The 20,387-nt window shown below is 57.3% G+C and overlaps 1 protein-coding gene across 1 annotated transcript; it reads left to right on the top strand.

Moving 5' to 3' along the window:
* Positions 1-9,165: 9,165 nt before the first annotated feature.
* On the top strand, positions 9,166-18,827 carry LOC308251290 (IQ domain-containing protein F5-like). The gene is made up of 4 exons (XM_080674449.1): positions 9,166-9,812; positions 10,584-10,649; positions 17,234-17,347; positions 18,380-18,827. The coding sequence occupies exons 1-4, from the start codon at positions 9,756-9,758 to the stop codon at positions 18,812-18,814; spliced, it is 672 nt and encodes a 223-aa protein (XP_080530575.1). The 5' UTR covers positions 9,166-9,755; the 3' UTR covers positions 18,815-18,827.
* Positions 18,828-20,387: the final 1,560 nt, after the last annotated feature.

Raw genomic sequence — 20,387 nt, 5'->3', positions numbered from 1 at the left:
GGTCCGGCTGCAGTCCTGGTTCCGCATGTGGCTCGTCCGCCTCCGTTACCGCCGGCTGCTGCAGGCCACCCGCATCATCCAGTTGTACTGGCGCTACCATAACAGCCACACCAACGGCTTCCTCCAGGGCAGGTATAAACTCACGGCTAACCAGCTGGGACTCGAACTTGAGATCTTTCTGGGGTCACAGATTTGTCGGATTACAGAACGCATCCCCTTCCCAATAAAGAACTGACCAGGTCTGCTCCACCGCTGTGTCCCGCGTCTCTGTCAGACAAGCTCCAGGAGGTCCTCGTCTCCGGGAAGGAGCAGAGGAGCCGATGGCGCCCGGGCATCTCCCAGGTCAGCCTGGAGGCGGCCGCCGGGATTGGCTGCGGTGCTGTGTGGAGGAGGCTTGAGGGCCTGGGGCTGGATGAGCAGGGACGGCGATCGATTAGCAATGTCTGCCCTGGGCAGGAGCGTGGCAGGGACACCCCTTCGATGTCACCGGTGACCCCTGCCCTTGGGCAGCGTGGGAGCGCGTGTCATCTGAGGCTCTAATCCTCCCGCTCTCCTGATGACGTTTAGAGAATTCCAGAAGCCTCCCCGTGCCCACGGAAGCCTGCACGGCCGGCTCTGGCCGGCTCAGCCTCCCTGGCCTCCCTGTGGCTCTGCCATTACCAAGTCTGCCCCCCACCCCACGCCCCACACCCCGTCACAGCACGTGGCCCCTGCTGACCCCCTCCTGGACTGTCTGCTTCCAGGTGGAGCTCCCCCTCCATCACGAGGGTCTCTGTCCCTCCCCTACTGGGTGTCCCCCTGACTCTGCTGTCCTGTCTCCAAGTCGCCCTCTCGGCCTGAGGTTATTTTCCCGCGTCCTGTCTTCTGTGCCCAGCAGGGGAGCGGGGACTCGGGGCTCACTGTGGCGTTCCCGGGACCTAGACCTGCGGGTTCCCTCTCTCCGTCGCGCTCTCTCTTTCAATATACAGGGGTGGGCGAAAGTAGGTTCATCATCATAAATAAATAATTAAGTAATAAATAAATAAATAAATAAATAACACAAGAATAAACGGTTTTTGTGTGCTCATAACCAAATCTCCTATTGCCCCTATTGCCCACTCCTATCTTATTGTGTATATATGTGTGTGTGTGTATGTGTGTGTGTGTGTATATATATATGTGTGTGTATGTGTGTGTATATGTATGTGTGTGTATGTATGTGTGTGTATGTGTGTATATGTGTATATATGTGTGTGTATATATATGTGTGTGTGTATACATATATATGTGTGTGTATATATATGTGTGTGTATGTGTGTGTGTGTGTGTGTGTGTGTGTATATAGATATATATAGTATGTTTTGACATTTGACATATATATATTTTTAATTCTCACCTGGGGAGTGAGGATATTTTTTGCCATTGATTTTAGAGAGAGTGGAAGGGAGGGGGGTGGTGGAGAGAGAGAGAGAAACACCAATGTGACAGACACATCGATTAGTTGCCTCCCACATGGGCCCCGAACCTGGGGCCCGGGGATCAGACCTGCAACCCAGGTACACACCCTTGACCGGGAATCAAACCCATGACCCTCCAGTGCCCAGGCCGATGCCCTAACCACTGAGAAACACCAGCTAGGGTGACATTTGACATCTTTTTAAAATATATATATATTTTTATTGATTTCAGAGAGGAAGGAAGAGGGAGAGAGAGAAACATCCATGATGAGAGAGAATCATGGATCAGCTGCCTCCTGCAAGTCCCCGATTTGGGATGGAGCCCACATCCTGGGCATGTGACCTTGACCGGAATCGAACCTGGGACCTTTCAGTTCGCAGGCCGACGCTCTACCCACTGAGCCACACCAGCTAGGGCTGACATCTTTTTTTTTTTCTTTTTAATCCCTTTCTGGCTTGGGAAAGACAGCCCCTCCCAGGACTAGCCAGTTCCTCGAGAGCAAAGGACTCCCCAGAGCATGGCTGTGATCCGTTTGCAAACTGTCTAAGCCGGAGCCTCCCTCCTCTCCCGGGCCTGCACACGCCAGGACGGAATAGTGTTTCTGCTCTCCTCATCCCAGGCCGGGTACCGGTGCCCAGGGACCACTCCCACCAGCCGGTCCCAAGCTGGGCCGGCCCTGCCTGGCCTTTCCCACTCCAGCGAAGGCCACCCCAAAGCTCTTTCCTCCCTGCTGTCTCCTGCCCCCTGCCCCAAGCCTGGTGCTCCCGTGCCCCCCGCCCCCCGTGACGTGGAGAACCCCCCCCCCCCGGGAGATCTGAGCACCTGCGAGCATCACCATCGCTTCCCTGTGCCTCTCCTCCTCTCTTGTGGCTGCACCCGACCGACCACCACATAAAAGGGCACTTTATACGGAGAGAGAGAGAGAAAACTTAAGTGAAATTCGTATCACCATTTTTCTTTTTTTTGTTGTTGTTATTAATCCGCACCTGAGATATGTTTTCCATTGATTTTTAAGAGAGAGTGGGAGGGATGGGGAGAGACACATCGGTTGGTTGCCTCCCGTCTGGTGCCGGGGATCGAGCCCGCAACTGAGGAACGTGCCCTTGACCGGAATCGAACCCACGACCCTTCAATCCGCGGGCCGATGCTCTATCCGCTGAGCCAAACTGGGTAGGGCTCGTAGAACTATTTTTAGATTAACCAAGTAACATTTGCCACTGATATAAGATGAACGATTCAGTGGCATTTAGGACATTCACCGCATTAAAGCAACCACTGTCATCTCTAGCAAGTTCTAAAATATTTGTATCACCCTAAAACAAGACACCTTAATCCTTTAAGCAGTCACTCCCCAGGACCCCCCCTGTAAATGGGGGTGTCGGGGACTCCATGTCCATGTAAATGGGGGTGTCGGGGACTCCATGTCCATGTAAATGGGGGTGTCGGGGACTCCATGTTCATGTCAATGGGGGTGTCGGGGACTCCATGTCCATGTAAATGGGGGTGTCGGGGACTCCATGTTCATGTCAATGGAGTCAAACCATTCCATGTGCAGTTTCACTGAACGTGGTGTTTTCCGGGCTCATCAGTGTAGCACGCCCCCACACGTCATTCCTTTGGCAGCCCCGTGACCTTCCCTCGTGCGGCTAGACCGCCCTTTGTAAGCTGCCGGGACTGCTAACTGAAAGGCTTCTGGAACCGGGGCTCCTGGGCTGCCACACGACAGTAGCTTGCTGAGCCCTCCCCGTGTGGCTCCGGTGGTTTCCCATCATCCCGTGCACCAAAAGGTCACGGGTTCGATTCCCGGTCAGGGCACATGCCTAGGTTTCGGTCTTGATTTCCAGTAAGGCGTGTGCAGGAGGCCGCTGTTTCTCTCTCTCTCTCTCTCTCTCTCTCTCTCTCTCTCTCTCTCTCTCTCTCTCCCCCCCCCCTTCCTCTCTCCCTAAAATCAATAAATAAAAACATTTAGGAAAAGAAAACAGCTTGCCAAGAATGGAGCCAACACAGAGGTAAGTAGAGCTCTAAGATGGAAAGAGACGAAGGCCTAAGGATCCCCCTGGGCTCCTGGATCCAGCCATGCCTGAATCTGCCACCAGCTAGACTTGGGAATTCTTGGCCTTGGGAGCCCCTGAGCCCCCTTTTCACGTAAGTCAGTTCAGACGGAGAGCAAAAGAGTGGATTAGATCTCACCAGAGTAACACGTAGCCCTGGCCGGTTTGGCTCAGTGGTTAGAGTGTCAGCCCAGGGACTGAAGGGTCGAGGGTTCAATTCCTGGTCAAGAGCACGAACCTCGGTTGCAGGTTAGATTCCAGGCCCCAGTTGGGGTGCGTGGAGGAGGCAACCCATTGATGTGTCTCCCTCACATCCATGTCGCTCTCGCTCTCGCTCACTTCCCCTCCTCTCTCCCTTCCACGCTGTTAAAAAAAAAAAAAAAAAAATCAATGGGAAAATATCCTCGGGTAACAATTAAAAAAAGTAAATTTTACGTGAGCTGCTTTTCAAGAAGTCGTTTTCAAACATGTTTTTAAAGAGACCCTGGTGGAAGGCGTGCTTAGGGGATTCCTGACGAGTGAGGGACTGTCTGTCCCTCAGTTAAGCACCCAGAGGACAGGACCAGCCTGGTGATGCGGCAGTGGCCAGAGGGACCGGCCGGGGTTAATGACTCAGCCAGCCAATCCCTTCCACCGGCAGGGCTGAGTGCGGATCCAGTCCTCACCTGTGTGTGGTTGGATACGATCCCCCCGCTCCGGTTCCACACATCAGCAAGAGCGCCCTGGACAACGGGCAGCCCCCCTGGAACAAGGCCCTGGGAGTCGGTGGGCCCTGGGTCCCTCTCCTGCCGGGTGCACGCCCCCCCCCGCCCCCACTCCCATGCAGTGCACGTGTATAGCAGCCTCCACCTCCCGGACGACCTCCGAGCTCTGCCCCGGGAGCAGGCGGACAGCGTGCCCAGGGAGCTGCTGCTGAGGGCAGGACCTACACCCATCACCGCCCTGCGCGGCTGGCTCCCTCCCGGCGTGCGGAGTCCATGTGTCAGGGTCCCGAGAACACGTGTTCCTAGCACGCTGCCAGGGGAGACTGTGGCTGCTACTCTGGGAAACCCCACTTTGAGAACCGCTGGGGTCGAGCTTAACCCGGGGCGGCGGCGGCTGTGACTGCCAGCGCACCCCCTGGAAGCACTTGGTCCCAGGAGGGGGTCAGCAGGGGCCACGTGCTGTGACGGGGTGTGGGGCGTGGGGTGGGGGGCAGACTTGGTAACAGCAGAGCCCCCGGGGAGGCCAGGGAGGCTGAGCCGGCCAGAGCCGGCCGTGCAGGCTTCCGCGGGCACAGGGAGGCTTCTGGGATTCTCTAAACGTCATCGGGAGAGCGGAAACAGCCGTGGGCAAACTACGGCCCGCGGGCCGGATCCGGCCCGTTCGGCTATTCTATCCGGCCCGCGGAGCCGAAAGAGCGTAGGGTTCTCTTGCTCTCCCCTCCGCTCCTTTACTTTGAATTTATATTAGTTCACACAAACACTCCATCCGTGCTTTTGTTCCGGCCCTCCGGTCCAGTTTAAGAACCCACTGTGGCCCTCGAGTCAAAAAGTTTGCCCACCCCTGGATTAGAGCCTCAGACGACACGCGCTCCCACGCTGCCCAAGGGCAGGGGTCACTGGTGACATCGAAGGGGTGTCCCTGCCACGCTCCTGCCCAGGGCAGACATTGCTAATCGATCGCCGTCCCTGCTCATCCAGCCCCAGGCCCTCAAGCCTCCTCCAAGGACACGGGTAGAGTTGCAAGTCCGCAGTCTTAGGTCCATGCACCTTTCTCCCTTGGGGAACCGTCACGGGAGGTGCCTGTCCATGAGGGACTATTCCCGTCAAAGCGGGAGGCACGGCGTGCAGCGTCCTGCTCCTGTCACTTGGCGGAGACCCCCACCGAAAACAAACCAGCGTCTAACAGGAGAGCGTGTGGCCCTGACGGAACGCGCTGGTTCAAGAATGTCTAAGCCCAGTTAGGGAGGGGGACACGGTGGACCGATATCCGGGAGACACCACACAGAAAGCGAGTGTCAGGCAGGTGACCGTCCACCCAGCGGAGGGTCGTCTGAGCAGTCACACGCGAGAAGATGGTCACCCAGTAGGAAATGGGCTAGCGACAGGGCCAGGCAATTCCCCAACGGCCAAGAGGCAGTGACGAACGCTGGGGGCTAAAGGGCACGGAGCTGGCACAGGCGGGCGTTCCGGGTGGGGGGCGGGCGCGGGAGGGGCCTTCACGCGTGGCCTCCCGTCACTTTCCTGGGAAAACCTCGGAACTTTGAAGTCCTGCGTGGTCTGGGCACCCAGAGCCAGGGCGAGACCCAGCAGGACCCCCCTCCCCCGACCCGAGCTGGGCTGCGCCCTGCTGCGCTGTTCCCCGCAGACGCTGGCCCGCACCAGGTTCGGGGACGAGTCACCTCCGGCCACTGTGGCGCTGCCTACAGATGAGCTCGCCGGGGAGCGCGGTTCAGACCCAGGCGGCCGGTCCGGGGAGATGAGGCCAGGCGACGGGTTCCGCGGTCCGGCCGCCCTGGCGCGCACACGCCGTTCTGAAGGCACTGAAGCCCCTCCGTACGACTAGGAAAGAGGACTCTCCCCGGGCTCTCCCGCTCTCCTGGGTGCCCCCCCCCCCTCCGCCAGGCCCAACCCTCTGGGCCGAAGTGTGACATGCTTGCTGGAGAAGGCGGGCGTTAGAAGTCAAGCTTTGGCCGAAACCGGTGTGGCTCAGTGGATAGAGCGTCGGCCTGCGGACTGAAAGGTCCCGGGTTCGATTCCGGTCAAGGGCATGTACCTTGGTTGCGGGCACATCCCCAGTAGTAGGTGTGCAGGAGGCAGCTGATGGATGTTTCTCTCTCATCGAATCGATGTTTCTCTCTCATCGATGTTTCTAGCTCTCTATCCCTCTCCCTTCCTCTCTGTAAAAAATCAATAAAATATATTAAAAAAAAAAAAAAGAAGTCAAGCTGTGGGTGAAAGAATGCACTCTCAGAGCAGGCGCAGGAATAGTTAAAATAAAGCAGGCACAGCTCTGTTCCCAGAGAAGAGCATGCTGACCTCCCCCTCAGCGCTTATCAGGAAACGTCCTGGCTTCTGGTTTCTGTTAAAATTTCTGTTCTCACAAAGTTTTCTGTTGAGATAAAACATACCATTCCTGTGAGAATAAGTCAACATTCTATCTTGCCCCCCACCTGCGCGTGGTTTTTTGCCTTTAAAAGCCTGTAACCAACCCTGGTTCAGGGCTCCAGTCAGCAGTCTCTTGTTAGAGTTGTTGCCTGTGAGTCCCTGCGCCGCGCTTGAATAAAGAAACCTCTTGCTTTTGCATCGAGACTCGAGTTCGGCGTTTGATTTGGGGTCGTCGCTCTGCCAAAGGACCCACCGGGGGTCTTCAAGGCCCTACATGGGCACGTCACTGCTTTGTGGCTCTCGCTTTGTGGCTCTCCCCGGGGGCAGAGCTCGGAAACATGCTTGTTGCACCACACACTTCGGCGTGGAGTTCGGTGCCCACTGATCAGAACTCCATGCCTGGGAGGCCTGGAAAGCTGTCCCTTCCTACCAACATTTGCAGTTCCAATCCCCGACCATGCCGCTCACTCCCCTGACTCCCCTCTCTAAACCTGGCTCCGCTGTCCTCCGTTTATTACTGCAGGCGCTCAGTCCCTGGCCTCACGTGAAGTAGGTTCAGAATGACCGATGCACATGTATTTCATTGTATTTTATTGATTGATTCCAGAGAGGAAGGGAGAGGGAGAGAGAGAGATAGAAACATCAGTGATGAGAGAGAACCATGGATCGGCTGCCTCCTGCACACCCCCTACTGGGGATCGAGCCCGCAACCCGGGCATGTGCCCTTGACCAGAATCAAACCTAGGACCCTTCAGTCCGCAGGCCAACACTCTATCCACTGAACCACACCAGCCAGGGCACCAATCCACATTTCTGTGAAAAGCAAACCTACTCCCTAGAGCAGTGGTCGGCAAACTCATTAGTCAACGGAGCCAAATATCAACAGTACAACGATTGAAATTTCTTTGGAGAGACAAATTTTTTAAACTTAAACTTCTTCTAACGCCACTTCTTCAAAATAGACTCACCCAGGCCGAAAACCGACTTCTGCGCATGGGCCACGAAGTTTCAATCGCATTGTACATGCGAGCCCGTACAGTGGAAGAGCCACACTCAAGGGGCCAAAGAGCCGCATGTGGCTCGCAAGCTGCAGTTTGCCGACCACTGTCCTAGAGGGTAATATTTATATATATACATATACACACACACATATATATATACACACATATACATATACATATACATATATATATATATATTTTTTTATTGATTTCAGAAAGGAAGGGAGAGGGAGAGATAGATAGAAACATGACGTCAGGGAATCATTGATTGGCTGCTTCTTGCATGTCCCCCACTGGGGATCGAGCCCGCAACCCCGGAATCGAACCCGGGACCCTTCAGTCCGCAGGCCGACGCTCTATCCACTGAGCTATACCAGCCAGGGCCTAGCCCTAGAGGGTGATATTTGCATGTGGTTTGTTTGTTTTAATCTTCAGAAGGCGTCGTCGAAATGAAGGTGCTGGCAGAGTTGGCTTTGGGTGGGAAACCAGGGCTGCCCCCTCCTAAGACCTGGGCATCTCCAAGAGTATTCTACAGCCGACAGGTAAATGCCGAAAGCCCCGTGCTTTGCAGGTGAGCACCTGGAGGTGTGGCGCGGACCTGGGGCGCCCGGTCCGTCCCCGGCTGAGCGGCAGGTGTCCCAGAAGCCATGGCTCGGTTTTCCCAGGAAATGGGTGGCTCCTCCCGGAAAGGAGGCGTTTGCCGGGGAAGCTGCTGGCGCCAGGGTAGGTGCGGACTCTGAGTCTGCGGCGTTGAGAGCCGAGGAGCCTCAGCCTCGGGGCTTTGGGGTCACCCTTCGGTGGGCTTTGCACGGAAGCAGACAGGCCGACCCGGGCGGGGCGAGGCAGGGGGGACCCTGGACCCTGGGCCCGAGTGTGGTGGGGCTGGCGTACGCGGTCGGAAGCAGCTGGAAGTGCAGAGGGAGCCGTGGTGGCTCCGTCCTGGGGTCTTTGTATACTGTGCCCAACAGGTTGGATTTTATCTTGAAGATGGCCAGGAGCCCAGGGCACCGATCACGTGATCGGATTCCCACACTAGAAGGGCCCCTCTGGAGGGTGGCCGTGTGACCGATGCCAGGATGGCCGTGGGCAGGGCGGGGAGGGGCCCTCGGGGGGAGCCGTGGGCTCGGCAGGCCTTGCTGTGCGTTCAGGGCGCTTGTCCAAGGCCACGTAGCAGGGGAGTCCAAAATGATACAGAATCAATAAAAAGTCAGGGGCGCGGAGCAGCACGGGACTGGGCACCTCTCCAAGGACTGCACCTGCTGCGTCCCCCCCCCCCCCCCGCCCCGCCCCGCGACGCCACGCACGAGGGAGGCTGCTGCTCTCTCCACCTGGCCCCGGAGGCGACACCCAGAGGCCGAGCGACCCGCCCAGGCTCACGCAGCCAGCCAGGGCCCGTGTCGGGGTCCTCAGCCTCAGGAACCCCAGCCAGAGACACGCACCTCCACACGGCAAGGTCACCCCACGCCACACGCTTCCGCTCAGCGAAGGTTAGGAAGCGGTTGACAGATTGCTGTGGAGACACGCTGCCGGGCTTCCGTGGCGTGGAGGCGCCACCTGTCTCATGACTCAGCACGCCGCCCGGTGCACCCCTCGCCAGCCTCCCACGGTGCTGGGGACGCGCGGGAGGGGCCCCTCACAGCGCGACCTGCTGTGGACGGGTCACGGGGTGACGGAGCCGTGAATGCATCGGTGGAGAAGAGAAGAGAAAAACAGCTCTGCCAGGTCACCAGGACACGGTCACGTTTTGTGCGGATTTCAACGTTTTTCCGCAACGTGTTCCCAGCATCAGCGGCTGCTGCGGAGTCGTGCGGGAGAGGAGAGGGGACAGGCGTGCGCGCAGGGGGACTGGCGGGAGCGCTCCCAGCCGCGGGAGCGTGGACACGAAATCCTGACGGGGCCTGAAGGGCAAAAAGCCACTAAACCCTGGTCTCCCCGGGGAAGAAGATGGTGCCCCGGAAGGAAGAGGCCGCGCCAGCTGCCCCCCACTCCTCCAGGGAGCTGCCCGCTGAGTCTGTTCGGAGGAGTCAGAGGCTGGGACGCGGGGCCGGGACGCGGGGCTGGGGCAGCAGGCGCGGCGGGCTTCGGAAGCAGCCGGAATAACAGGTCGGACCTTTCAGGGACGACTCCTGCCTCCTCCACGGAGGCGTCTCCAGTGGGGGGACCCGGTCTCCCACGTCATGACTCACGCGTGGAAAAGTCCTCCAGCTCCAGGGTTTCAGACGCAGGATGCGAGGGTTGGTTTGTTTTGTCGTTAATCCTCATCTGAGGACGTTTTTCCCTGTGATGTTTTCTTAGAGAGAGTGGGAGGGAGGGCGGCAGAGAGGAGCATGGATGTGAGAGAGACACGTCAACTTGCTGCCTCCCGCATGCACCCAGACCAGGGCCGGGGCGGAGCCTGCAGGCCAGGTGCGTGCCCTTGGCCAGGAAGAGCCCTCCACCCTGCGGTGCGAACCCCAGAAAAGAAGGGCATTCCCCCCCCACTGAGGAAGGACGCCGTGGCCGGGGTGGGGGCGAGGGGGCAGTCAAGCCCATGCTCCCCCCTCGGCACCCTGTGAGCTGCTCCGGCGGCTGCAGACACGTGGTCCTGTGGGCCGGGCCGGGCCAGAGACCACCCTCGGGGAAGGACGATGCGGGGCTGTGGCTCCAGCAGAGAGCCGGCCGCTCCCGCAGGAGAAAGGCAGCAGCGCTCCCTCCTGTCTGACCACGTGGAGCCTGGACAGGCAAGCTGGTCCTTGGGTCACAGGTGCCCTTGTGACATCATCCCTCCCCTCCTCTACCCCGTCCTGGCCTGGCCAGACCCCATGGAGCAGCAGCCTGAGGGGATGGGAACATCTGAGCCTCTGCCCTCCAGCCATGGGTAACCAGTGCTGTGTAAGAGCCGGGGAGGCCGCTGCCCCGGGGTGGGGAGCCACCCGCAGCCGGGGCAGCCCCTGGGGTGGGGAGGAGCTGGGGACGCGGCTGGGGCTGGCCCTCACTCGTGCTTTCCCCCTGCCTTCTGCTTACAGAAGCCCGACATAAAGGAGGAGAAGGAGGAGGAGGAGAAGAGAAGACTGACAATGAAGAAGAAGAAGGTAGGGCCCGGGGAGCGGCAGAGAGTCACCAATCGTGGCCCCGCAGAACGCAGGGTGCTCGGACGTGGAGGGCCCGTCCCTGGTCCCACTGCCGTCGCTCAGGGTTGCTCTCCTGTCCCCACACATGCCCTCCCTCTCCTGAGCGAGCCCGCTAAGGAGGGAGAGACGATCGATCGGTGGATCGGGGTGCACACAGCCCACAGGGAAGGCGGGCACAGAGCGGGGAGCGCTGGAGAGGGGGGGAAGGGGCGGCCTGGTCCCAGAGGAGGTGGGGTGACGGAGGGGTGGAAGCAGAAGTCGGGGGAAGGGAGGCTGTGGCAGGGGTGGGGCGTCCGGCGGCCTCGCGGGCGACAATGCAGAGCTTCGCCCTCGTGGGGACCCTGTGGAGCGGCGCACCCGCCGGGCCGGGTCTTCTGGCTGGAGAGTGTTCCCGCTGGTCCCACAAAGCCGAGAAGACCACAGGGCAAGCACGCATCCGCCTGATAGGCGAGGACACGGTGACGCAGCGCGAGCAGAGGTGGCCACGGCCACGGCCAAGATCGCCGCGAGGCGCAGCCCGGCCCGGCCCCCCAGGCCCTCGGGAGCCCCAGCGGGAGGCCGACGGGCGTTGACGGGAGCCCTCTGCTCTGCTCGGGTAGGAGCTTCAGGAAAAGCGACGCCAGGAAATAAAAGGGGAGAGCGACGCGACCGACAGGATCCAGGCCTGGTGGCGTGGCACGCTGGTGCGGAGGACCCTGCTGGCGGCCGCGCTCCGCGCCTGGATCATCCAGTGCTGGTGGCGGAGGCTGCTGTGGCGGCGGGGGTGCGGGCTGCGGCAGGGGGTGCTGCAGATCTACGCGGTGGAGGAGCAGGGCGCCGTCAGGCTGCAGTCCTGGTTCCGCATGTGGCGGTGCCACCGCGGCTACTGCCGGATGCGCGGCACCATCTGCCTCTCCCGGCACCCCGAGAGCTGCTTCCGCTTCCAGATCCAGGAGGCTCCGCAGGCTCCCCAGGCTCCCCAGGATCCGCAGGCTCCGCAGGCACGGCGCCGGGGCGCTGCCAAAGACCCGGAGTTCCGCGTGGAGATTCTAACCGTCTAGGTGGCTCTGCAGCCCCAATAAACGTCTGACCGGGCCTGTGTGTCTCGGTGACTCCCGCGCCTCGGGAGCCCACAGCATCAGGCCCAGCGCTCCTCTTGGGCCTGGGGACACGGACAGTGTCCTCCACGCAGAGCCAGGTCCCCTCCCAGACCCAGCACCGTCTGGTCTCCTGAACTTGGCCCAGGGAGGGGCTGGGCTCTGTCACCCCGAAGACTGGGCACCTCCTGTGAGCGCTGTCCCTGTTGTCCCGCTGCCACGTCATCCTGCCGTCGGGCCGGGCTCCGGGGTCGCACGCACCAACTTTCTGTTCCACCAGCCCCCAGACGGAAGGCAGGCGCGTGGCCGGCCCCCCCGGGAGCAGCCCGGCCGCCCGAGGAGGCGCAGGAGGCTGGCTCGGTGCGCCGGGCCCCAGGCTCACAGGCCTCTCCGCTAGGAAGTAGCAGGTATCAAGCTGGGAAGCAGGTCCGCTCTGCCTCCCCCTCCCTCCTGAGGACCAGATTTTCAGGGCGCTGCACACAGACAGGGCTGCCGCTGCCATCCCCCCCTCGCTAGGCATGACACCATCTCAGGGACGGCCACATCGACGGGTGATGCCCTGTCTCTGACCTCCAGCGATCTTGGCTTCTGTCCTGCCTCAGCCTCCACTCCTGGGTCTCGCTGGGCACCGCCGCCTCTCGGCTGTCTGTGGGGACGGGCCATTTCCTTAAAATGTCCCATCCATCCGAGGCCAGTTCTTCTGTCCAACAACAAGAATGCATTATGGGAAAAGCCGATGGGCCCTGCCGGCGTGGCTCAGCGGGTTGGGCGTCATCCCAGGCACCGAAGGGCACCGGCTTGGCTCCCAGTCTCCGCGCAGGCCCGGCTTGCAGGCTCCATCCCCCGTAGGGAGGGTGCAGGAGGCAGCCAGTCGATGTTTGTCTCTCTCCCTCTCTCTCTCAAATCAATAAAACATTTTTTAAAATGTATGTCACTACTTTTTTATTTATTTTTAAATCTTTATTGTCAAAAGTATTACATATGTCTCCTTTTCCCCCCATTGACCCCTTCTAGCCACCCTATTGTCTGTGTCCATGGGCAATGCATCTATGTCTGTGTCCATGGGCTATGCATCTATGTCTGTGTCCATGGGCTATGCATCTATGTCTGTGTCCATGGACTATGCACCTATGTCTGTGTCCATGGACTACGCATCTATGTCTGTGTCCATGGGCAATGCATCTATGTCTGTGTCCATGGGCTACGCATCTATGTCTGTGTCCATGGGCTATGCATCTATGTCTGTGTCCATGGGCTATGCATCTATGTCTGTGTCCATGGACTATGCATCTATGTCTGTGTCCATGGACTATGCATCCATATCTGTGTCCATGGACTATGCATCTATGTCTGTGTCCATGGACTATGCATCCATATCTGTGTCCATGGACTATGCATCCATATCTGTGTCCATGGACTATGCATCTATGTCTGTGTCCATGGACTATGCATCTATGTCTGTGTCCATGGACTATGCATCCATATCTGTGTCCATGGACTATGCATCCATATCTGTGTCCATGGACTACGCATCTATGTCTGTGTCCATGGGCTACGCATCTATGTCTGTGTCCATGGGCTATGCACCTATGTCTGTGTCCATGGACTATGCATCTATGTCTGTGTCCATGGACTATGCATCTATGTCTGTGTCCATGGGCTACGCACCTATGTCTGTGTCCATGGACTACGCATCTATGTCTGTGTCCATGGGCTATGCATCTATGTCTGTGTCCATGGGTAATGCATCTATGTCTGTGTCCATGGACTACGCATCTATGTCTGTGTCCATGGACTATGCATCTATGTCTGTGTCCATGGGCTACGCATCTATGTCTGTGTCCATGGGCTATGCATCTATGTCTGTGTCCATGGGCTACGCATCTATGTCTGTGTCCATGGGCTACGCATCTATGTCTGTGTCCATGGGTAATGCATCTATGTCTGTGTCCATGGGCTATGCACCTATGTCTGTGTCCATGGGCTATGCACCTATGTCTGTGTCCATGGACTACACATCCATGTCTGTGTCCATGGACTATGCATCTATGTCTGTGTCCATGGACTATGCATCTATGTCTGTGTCCATGGGTAATGCATCTATGTCTGTGTCCATGGGCTATGCATCCATGTCTGTGTCCATGGGCTATGCATCTATGTCTGTGTCCATGGGGTGATCATGTCCCACCCACCCTCACCCCCGCCTTCCCTCTGATATTTCTCAGTCTGTTCCAAGCTTCCATGTCTCTGGATCTACTTTGTTCACTAGATTCCACATGTGAGTGAGATCATGAGATGCTTGTCTTTCTCTGACTGGCTTATTTCACTTAGAATGACACTCTCCACTCCAGGCGTCCTCAAACTACAGCCCACAGGCCACATTTATCCGGCCCGCCGGGTGCCGCTGCCTGTCCTGCTTAGCAGCTTACTCGTCCTGGGCCCGCAGTGCGCATAGGAATTTGTTCATAGTTTTTTTTTAACTATAGTCCGGCCCTCCAGCGGTCTGAGGGACAGTGAACTGGCCCCCTGTTTAAAAAGTTTGAGGACCCCTGCTCCAGAACCTCCATGCTGTCTCAAAGGGTAAGAGATCCTTCTTTAGTACAGCTGCATAGTATTCCCTGGTGTAAATGTAAGAACATACATTTTTGCCCTGACCAGTGTGGCTCAGTGGATAGAGCGTCGGCCTGCGGACTGAAGGGTCCCAGGTTCGATTCCGGTCAAGGGCATGTACCTTGGGTGTGGGCACATCCCCAGTGGGGAGTGTGCAGGAGGCAGCTGATTGATGTTTCTCTCTCATCGATGTTTCTGACTCTCTGTCCCTCTCCCTTCCTCTCTGTAAAAAAATTAATAAAATGCATTTTTTTTAAAAAAAGAATATACATTTTAAAACATAAGTAAATGGAAAAGGCATAGAAAAATCTAAGGTTTGTTTTTAGTTCTAGATTAAGCAGACATAAAATTCCCGTTTCCATCGGCTGTAAAAGTTTCTGAACACCCCCTCTCACGCTCGGCTCTTACAGCGGTAACAAGGGCTCATCAGGCTCTGAGAGGCGGTGCCCCGGCCCTTGTCAGACCCAGAGCGGACCCCGGCAACACTGTGGGTTCCTCTCTTCCTGGTCTCTGACTTTGCCTTCTTTTAAATATATTTCTATTGAGTTCAAAGAGGAAGGGAGAGGGAGAGAGAGATAGAAAATCAGTGATGAGAGGAAATCATTGACCGGCTGCCTCCTGCACGCCCCCCTACTGGGGATCGAGCCCGCAGCCCAAGCATGTGCCCTTGACCGGAATAGAACCTGGGACCCTTCAGTCCGCAGGCCGACGCTCTATCCACCGAGCCACACCAGCCAGGGCAGAGCCACTGATTCTTATGCATCGATCCAAACCTCTCTCTGGTCCTCATGAAGACTTCGTAGGAACCGGCCTCGCCAATGTTTCACTGCCCATCACGCCATCCCCCTCGCATCCCGGTCCCCAGCTTAGAGTTCACTGTCTGTGGCGCGTCCTCTCATCATTTACCCACCTCTGGCCCTCTCTCCCCCTGGCGGAACCCACCCCTTCACCTGAACTTTGTCAGCTTCAGAGAGCTGCCCTGGAGGTCTTTGTGGCTCGGTTGGTTGGAGCCCCAAGTTTGCAGGGGCGTTTTTGTTTGTTTGTTTCTGTGTTGTTGTTTTTTTAATTTATTGATTTTAGAGAGAGAGGAAAGGAGGGAGAGAGACACACACACAGAGAGGGGAGCGGGGGTCTGAAAGGGGCATTTCAGAGGTGTGTTAACCTACAGGCACAGAAACAATGCACAGGCAATGGACTACCAATCGTAGGTGGGACCTTGCCCCCCAGGGTGACCTCTGCCCCCTCCCATATCGCTGGTCACGTGGTTTGGACCCTCTGACCTTTCCTCCCTAGAGATAACTAGGCCTCAGTTGGATTCCAGCTCCAGGCCCAGAAAAGCAGCAAAACCAGCCACTGTGACCTCAGGACCAGCTGCATTGAATAAGGACCCGGTGCTAACCAATCAAGTTTTTGGGTTTGGCCCTGGCCGGTGTTGCTCAGTGGATAGAGTGCCGGCCTGCGGACTGAAGGGTCCCAGGTTTGATTCCAGCCAAGGGCACATGCTCGGGTTGCGGGCTCGATCCCCAGTAGGGGAGGTACAAGAGGCAACCAATCAATGATTCCCTCTCATCATTGATGTTTCTATCTCTCCCTCTCCCTTCCTCTCTGAAGTCAATAAAATATATATATTTTTAAAAAGCTAAAAAATAAAAGTTTGCGGGTTTGATTCCCCATCAAGGCACATACCCAGGTTGCAGGTTCGATCCCCAGTTGGGGTGCGTGCAGGAGGTAACCGATCGATGTTTCTCTCACATCAATGTTTCTCTCTCTCTCTCTCCCTTCCTCTCTCTCTAAACATCAGTAAAAAATATCCTTGTGCGAGAATGAAAAATAAAAATAAGAAAAAGAAAGAGCTGAACTTCCCTGAAGATACCGTATCTGCAGATTGCCCATGTCAGGGCCCCAGCGGGACAAACTTCCCCAGACATGTTTGCTTTTTGACCTGAAGATCTCCCCTTCTTTCTCCAAACGGGCAATTGTCCCTCTTTTCCTCTTGAGCATAGATGATGACGTCACCACACACTTAACCGAGGAGGGGCAGCAGACCGGGTCCCCCCACTTCCCACCAGCTCACCCCCATCTCGGCGGCGTCTGCACCCACCGCCGTCCTCCCCCGGGCTCTGTGCCTCTAGCCTGCGATCGCCTCCTGATTGGCAATGGTGTCACCCTGCGTTTCATTTGTCTCCTTCGGTGAACACACAAGCCGTCCCCGTCCTTCCAAAGTGCGGCCTTGGCTCCGCCCGTCCCGGTTCTGGGCGTCTCCTCCCAGCAGAACGCGTCTCTGCGCCCTCCCACGCCTCCCGTTCTCCCCTGAACCCACTGCAGGGGCTCCCCTCGTCACCACCCTCAACGCCACAGAAACTGAACGGCTGAGGGGCATCGATGAGAGAGCGTTTACAAAAATGGCCGAGGGGACTTCCCTCCTTGTCGCCATGCCCCTTTGCAATGTGACCTTGCAGCTCCATCGATCAAGAGACTGGGCCCTGACCGGTTTGGCTCAGTGGATAGAGCGCCGGCCTGCGGACTGAAGGGTCCCAGGTTCGATTCCGGTCAAGGGCATGTACCTTGGTTGCAGGCACATCCCCAGTAGGAGGTGTGCAGGAGGCAGCTGATCGATGTTTCTCATCAATGTTTCTAACCCTCTATCCCTCTCCCTTCCTCTCTGCAAAAAATCAGTACAATATATTAAAAAAAAAAGCAGCCAGTCCCCCTCGGTGTCGGCAGGGGAAGGTGGATTTCAGGGGCCTCAGGAGGCCACTCGGCATCGAGGGTCTCTGGACAAGGCGGGGGCGGGGTGGGTGTTCCAGACACACAGCTGTGCAGAGATCCACCCACCACGCCTTTCTGCTCTGACTCTAGTTCCAGGGAAAGAACATGGACGCAGAGGTAGAGAAGTACCTGGAAAAATACAGGCAAAGTGAAAAAAATGAAATGAAGGAAGAAGACCCTCCGACCCCACCCAGCACACCAAAGGTAGGTCTGTGGGGACCTCAACGTTGGGGTGACTGTGACCCCAGCCCGCAGCCCCTCTCGCCCAGTCACCCAGCTGTGATGGGACGTCTTCTCTGAGGCCCACAGCCTGGGGTGCTCAGCACTCGTCGCCCAACCAGGCTGCACCTGTGAGGGGGAGACAGTGCTGTGAGCGATGCCTCGGGGACAACCCTCACAAACGGAGAAGGCCCGGGCCCCCAGCTGCGGGTCGTCCACCCAGAGCTGGCGGGACAGGGATGGACTCGTCCCTGGCTCTCCCCTTCTCCTAGCGCCTCCGGGGCTGAGAAAGTGGCGGGGGGGCGGGGGGGGGAGAGTGGCCTGAGACCTGGAGAGTCTCTTGTAGGGAGGAGAGACCCTGGCAATGAGTGGGGTGGTGAGGGCTGTGCTAGGGGAAGGCATTGCCAAGTAAAGGGGAACCCAAGTCCCACATCCCGTGGGCGTGTGGGCAGGCACGTGCCCCCGTGTGCGCGCTTAAGGTGTGAGAACCCGAGAATGCGCGTGAGCAAGAACCCAGAAAGACTCCAGCTGTGGAGCAGGGAAACCCCTAGCACTTGACAGAGCGGGGAGGAGGGTGGGGAAGGGAGCCGGAAGCGGGCTTAGAGGCGAGCCAAGGGCGCCACGTCTCCAGCCTGTGGGTGGGCCCGAAGGGAAGGCCCTGCACTCAGGCAGGAGGTCGAGCCCAGGTGGCACGTGCTGGCCCTTTGGCCCAGAGACCATGGTGCTCTCTGTCCGTGGACCCGGGGAGGACGAGGGCAGGGGAGCCCCACGGGACAGGTGGGGACCCTGAGCCTCAGAGGACAGCGTGGCCTGCCCGCGTCCACTCCCCGAGAGCGGCAGAGACAGGGCGCCTGCCTGTGTGGTCTTCTTCCTGTGCCATGCCCGGTGCCCCTGAACTTCTGAGGCAGGGGCTGTGCTCATAGAGGACCAGGACCCCTTCCGGGCACATCCTGGGGCTGAGGTGGGTGGGGAACGGGTCCCGAGGTCCCTTCCTTTCCTTGCTCCCCCGCCCTCCAGGTGAAGAAGCCCTCTGATAAAGAGGAGAGAGCCACACAGATCCAGGCCTGGTGGCGGGGCACCCTGGTGCGCCGGACGCTGCTGTACGCCGCGCTCTGCGCCTGCATCATCCAGCGCTGGTGGAGGCAGTTGCAGGCGCAGCTGCTGGAGGAGCGGCGGCGGGTGGCGCTGGAGGCCTACACTCGGCAGAAGTGGGCGGCGGTCCGGCTGCAGTCCTGGTTCCGCATGTGGCGCGTCCGCCTCCGTTACCGCCGGCTGCTGCAGGCCACCCGCATCATCCAGATGTACTGGCGCTACCATAACTGCCACACCAATGGCTTCTTCCAGGGCAGGTACGAACTCACGGCTAACCAGCTGGGACTCGAACTTGAGATCTTTCTGGGGTCACAGATTTGTCGGATTACAGAATGCATCCCCTTCCCAATAAAGAACTGACCAGGTCTGCTCCACCGCTGTGTCCCGCGTCTCTCTCTTACCCTTGGCGGCAGCATGGATGGACATGCAAACTATTGTGCTAGCGAAATATCACAGGATCTCCCTGACATGTGGAATGCCATGAACACAATAAACCGATGAGCAAAACAGGTCCAGAGGCCTGGATGCATGGAACAGACGGATGGATCTCAGGGGGCAGGGGGAAGAGGGGTGTGTAGGGGATGGGAAGAGATTAACCAAAGATCATATATGCATACATGCATAACCCATGGACACGGAAAACAGTTTGGGGAAGGCCTGGCGTGGGGCAGGGGTTGAGTGGAGGGGAACAAAAAGTGGGGAAATGGGGGGCATCGGTAATACTAACAACTAATAGTGGTCATATACTAAAAATTACTGGATTGCACAAGTTTAAAGGGTAAGTGTTGTTAACGTAAAAACATTCAAACCTGTAAAAAATTTTGTGAGTTTATTTGAACCAAACTGTCGACAATTGCCAGGAAGCAGAACCTCGACGGGTTGGGCTAGTGCTCCAGAGAATGGCGGTTTTTCACCCATTTTTATACGTTAGCATCAAAGGAGGAGCCGTAGGTGGGTTACATGAAACCCATTGGTGATAGGTTAGGGAGGCGGGAGAAAGCAAAGTGAGTGGGCAGGGAGGGGGCGGGGGGGGGAACCTCTGGGGTTGGATAAAAAGTAAAATGAGAGACACACACTTCTTTTACTTAGGTGAGTGCAGGCTAGTTAACCGTCAACAATTAACAGGATAACAATAACAATGAAGGAATCTGTGGTCTCCGTCCTGGCGCCCAGGGCATTTGGTTGTGCCCTGAGGGGTCCGGAAAAAAGGGGAAGTTACAAGTTACCCTGACAGCTCAAGGGTATGTTATCACAGATGCGAAAAGAGAGAAAGGCTCAGTTAAGGTCAAGATTGACCTTGTCAGGGAAGATACCTAGGACCTGACTACCCACCATCACTGCCTTTGGTTAAAATTTTAATTTTAGACCATCCTTTGTGGTGACTTTAGTTCTTAGAGTTCGCAAGACGGCCACGCAGGCCTCCCCTGAGCTGTCAGGTCAGCACGTGGCCCCTTTCGTCCACAGTTTCATGTGTCGATGAAAAGTTTTATGTGGATAGTCCAGTGGCTGGCAAACTGTGGCTCGCCAGCCGCGGTTTGCCGCTCTGTTGACTAATGAGTTTGCCGACCACTGGGATAGTCCATATTCTTAGAAGGGACTCAGCATCACGATGGTCGCCTTTCTCTACAAGATCAACGCACTTAGTCAAGATCCTGGTGAGACTAGCACTGACATGGGGAAGCATTGACGGAAATGTCTACGTATCTTTTAAAAATATTTTTTATTGATTTCAGAGAGAGAAACATCACTGAGAGAGAGAATCATTGATCCATTGCCTCCTGCATGCCTCCTACTGGGGAATCAAGCCCATAACCCAGGCATGTGCCCTGACCAGGAACCAACCATGACCTCCTAGTTCATAGTTGATGTTCAACCCCTGAGCCACACCGGACAGACGGAAATGTCTATCTCTATATATAAAAGCCTAATATGC

The sequence above is a fragment of the Plecotus auritus genome, assembly GCF_963455305.1.
Source record: "Plecotus auritus genome assembly, chromosome: 6".
NCBI classification, from domain to species: Eukaryota; Metazoa; Chordata; class Mammalia; order Chiroptera; family Vespertilionidae; genus Plecotus; species Plecotus auritus.
This window is presented reverse-complemented; position numbering and strand designations above follow the sequence as displayed.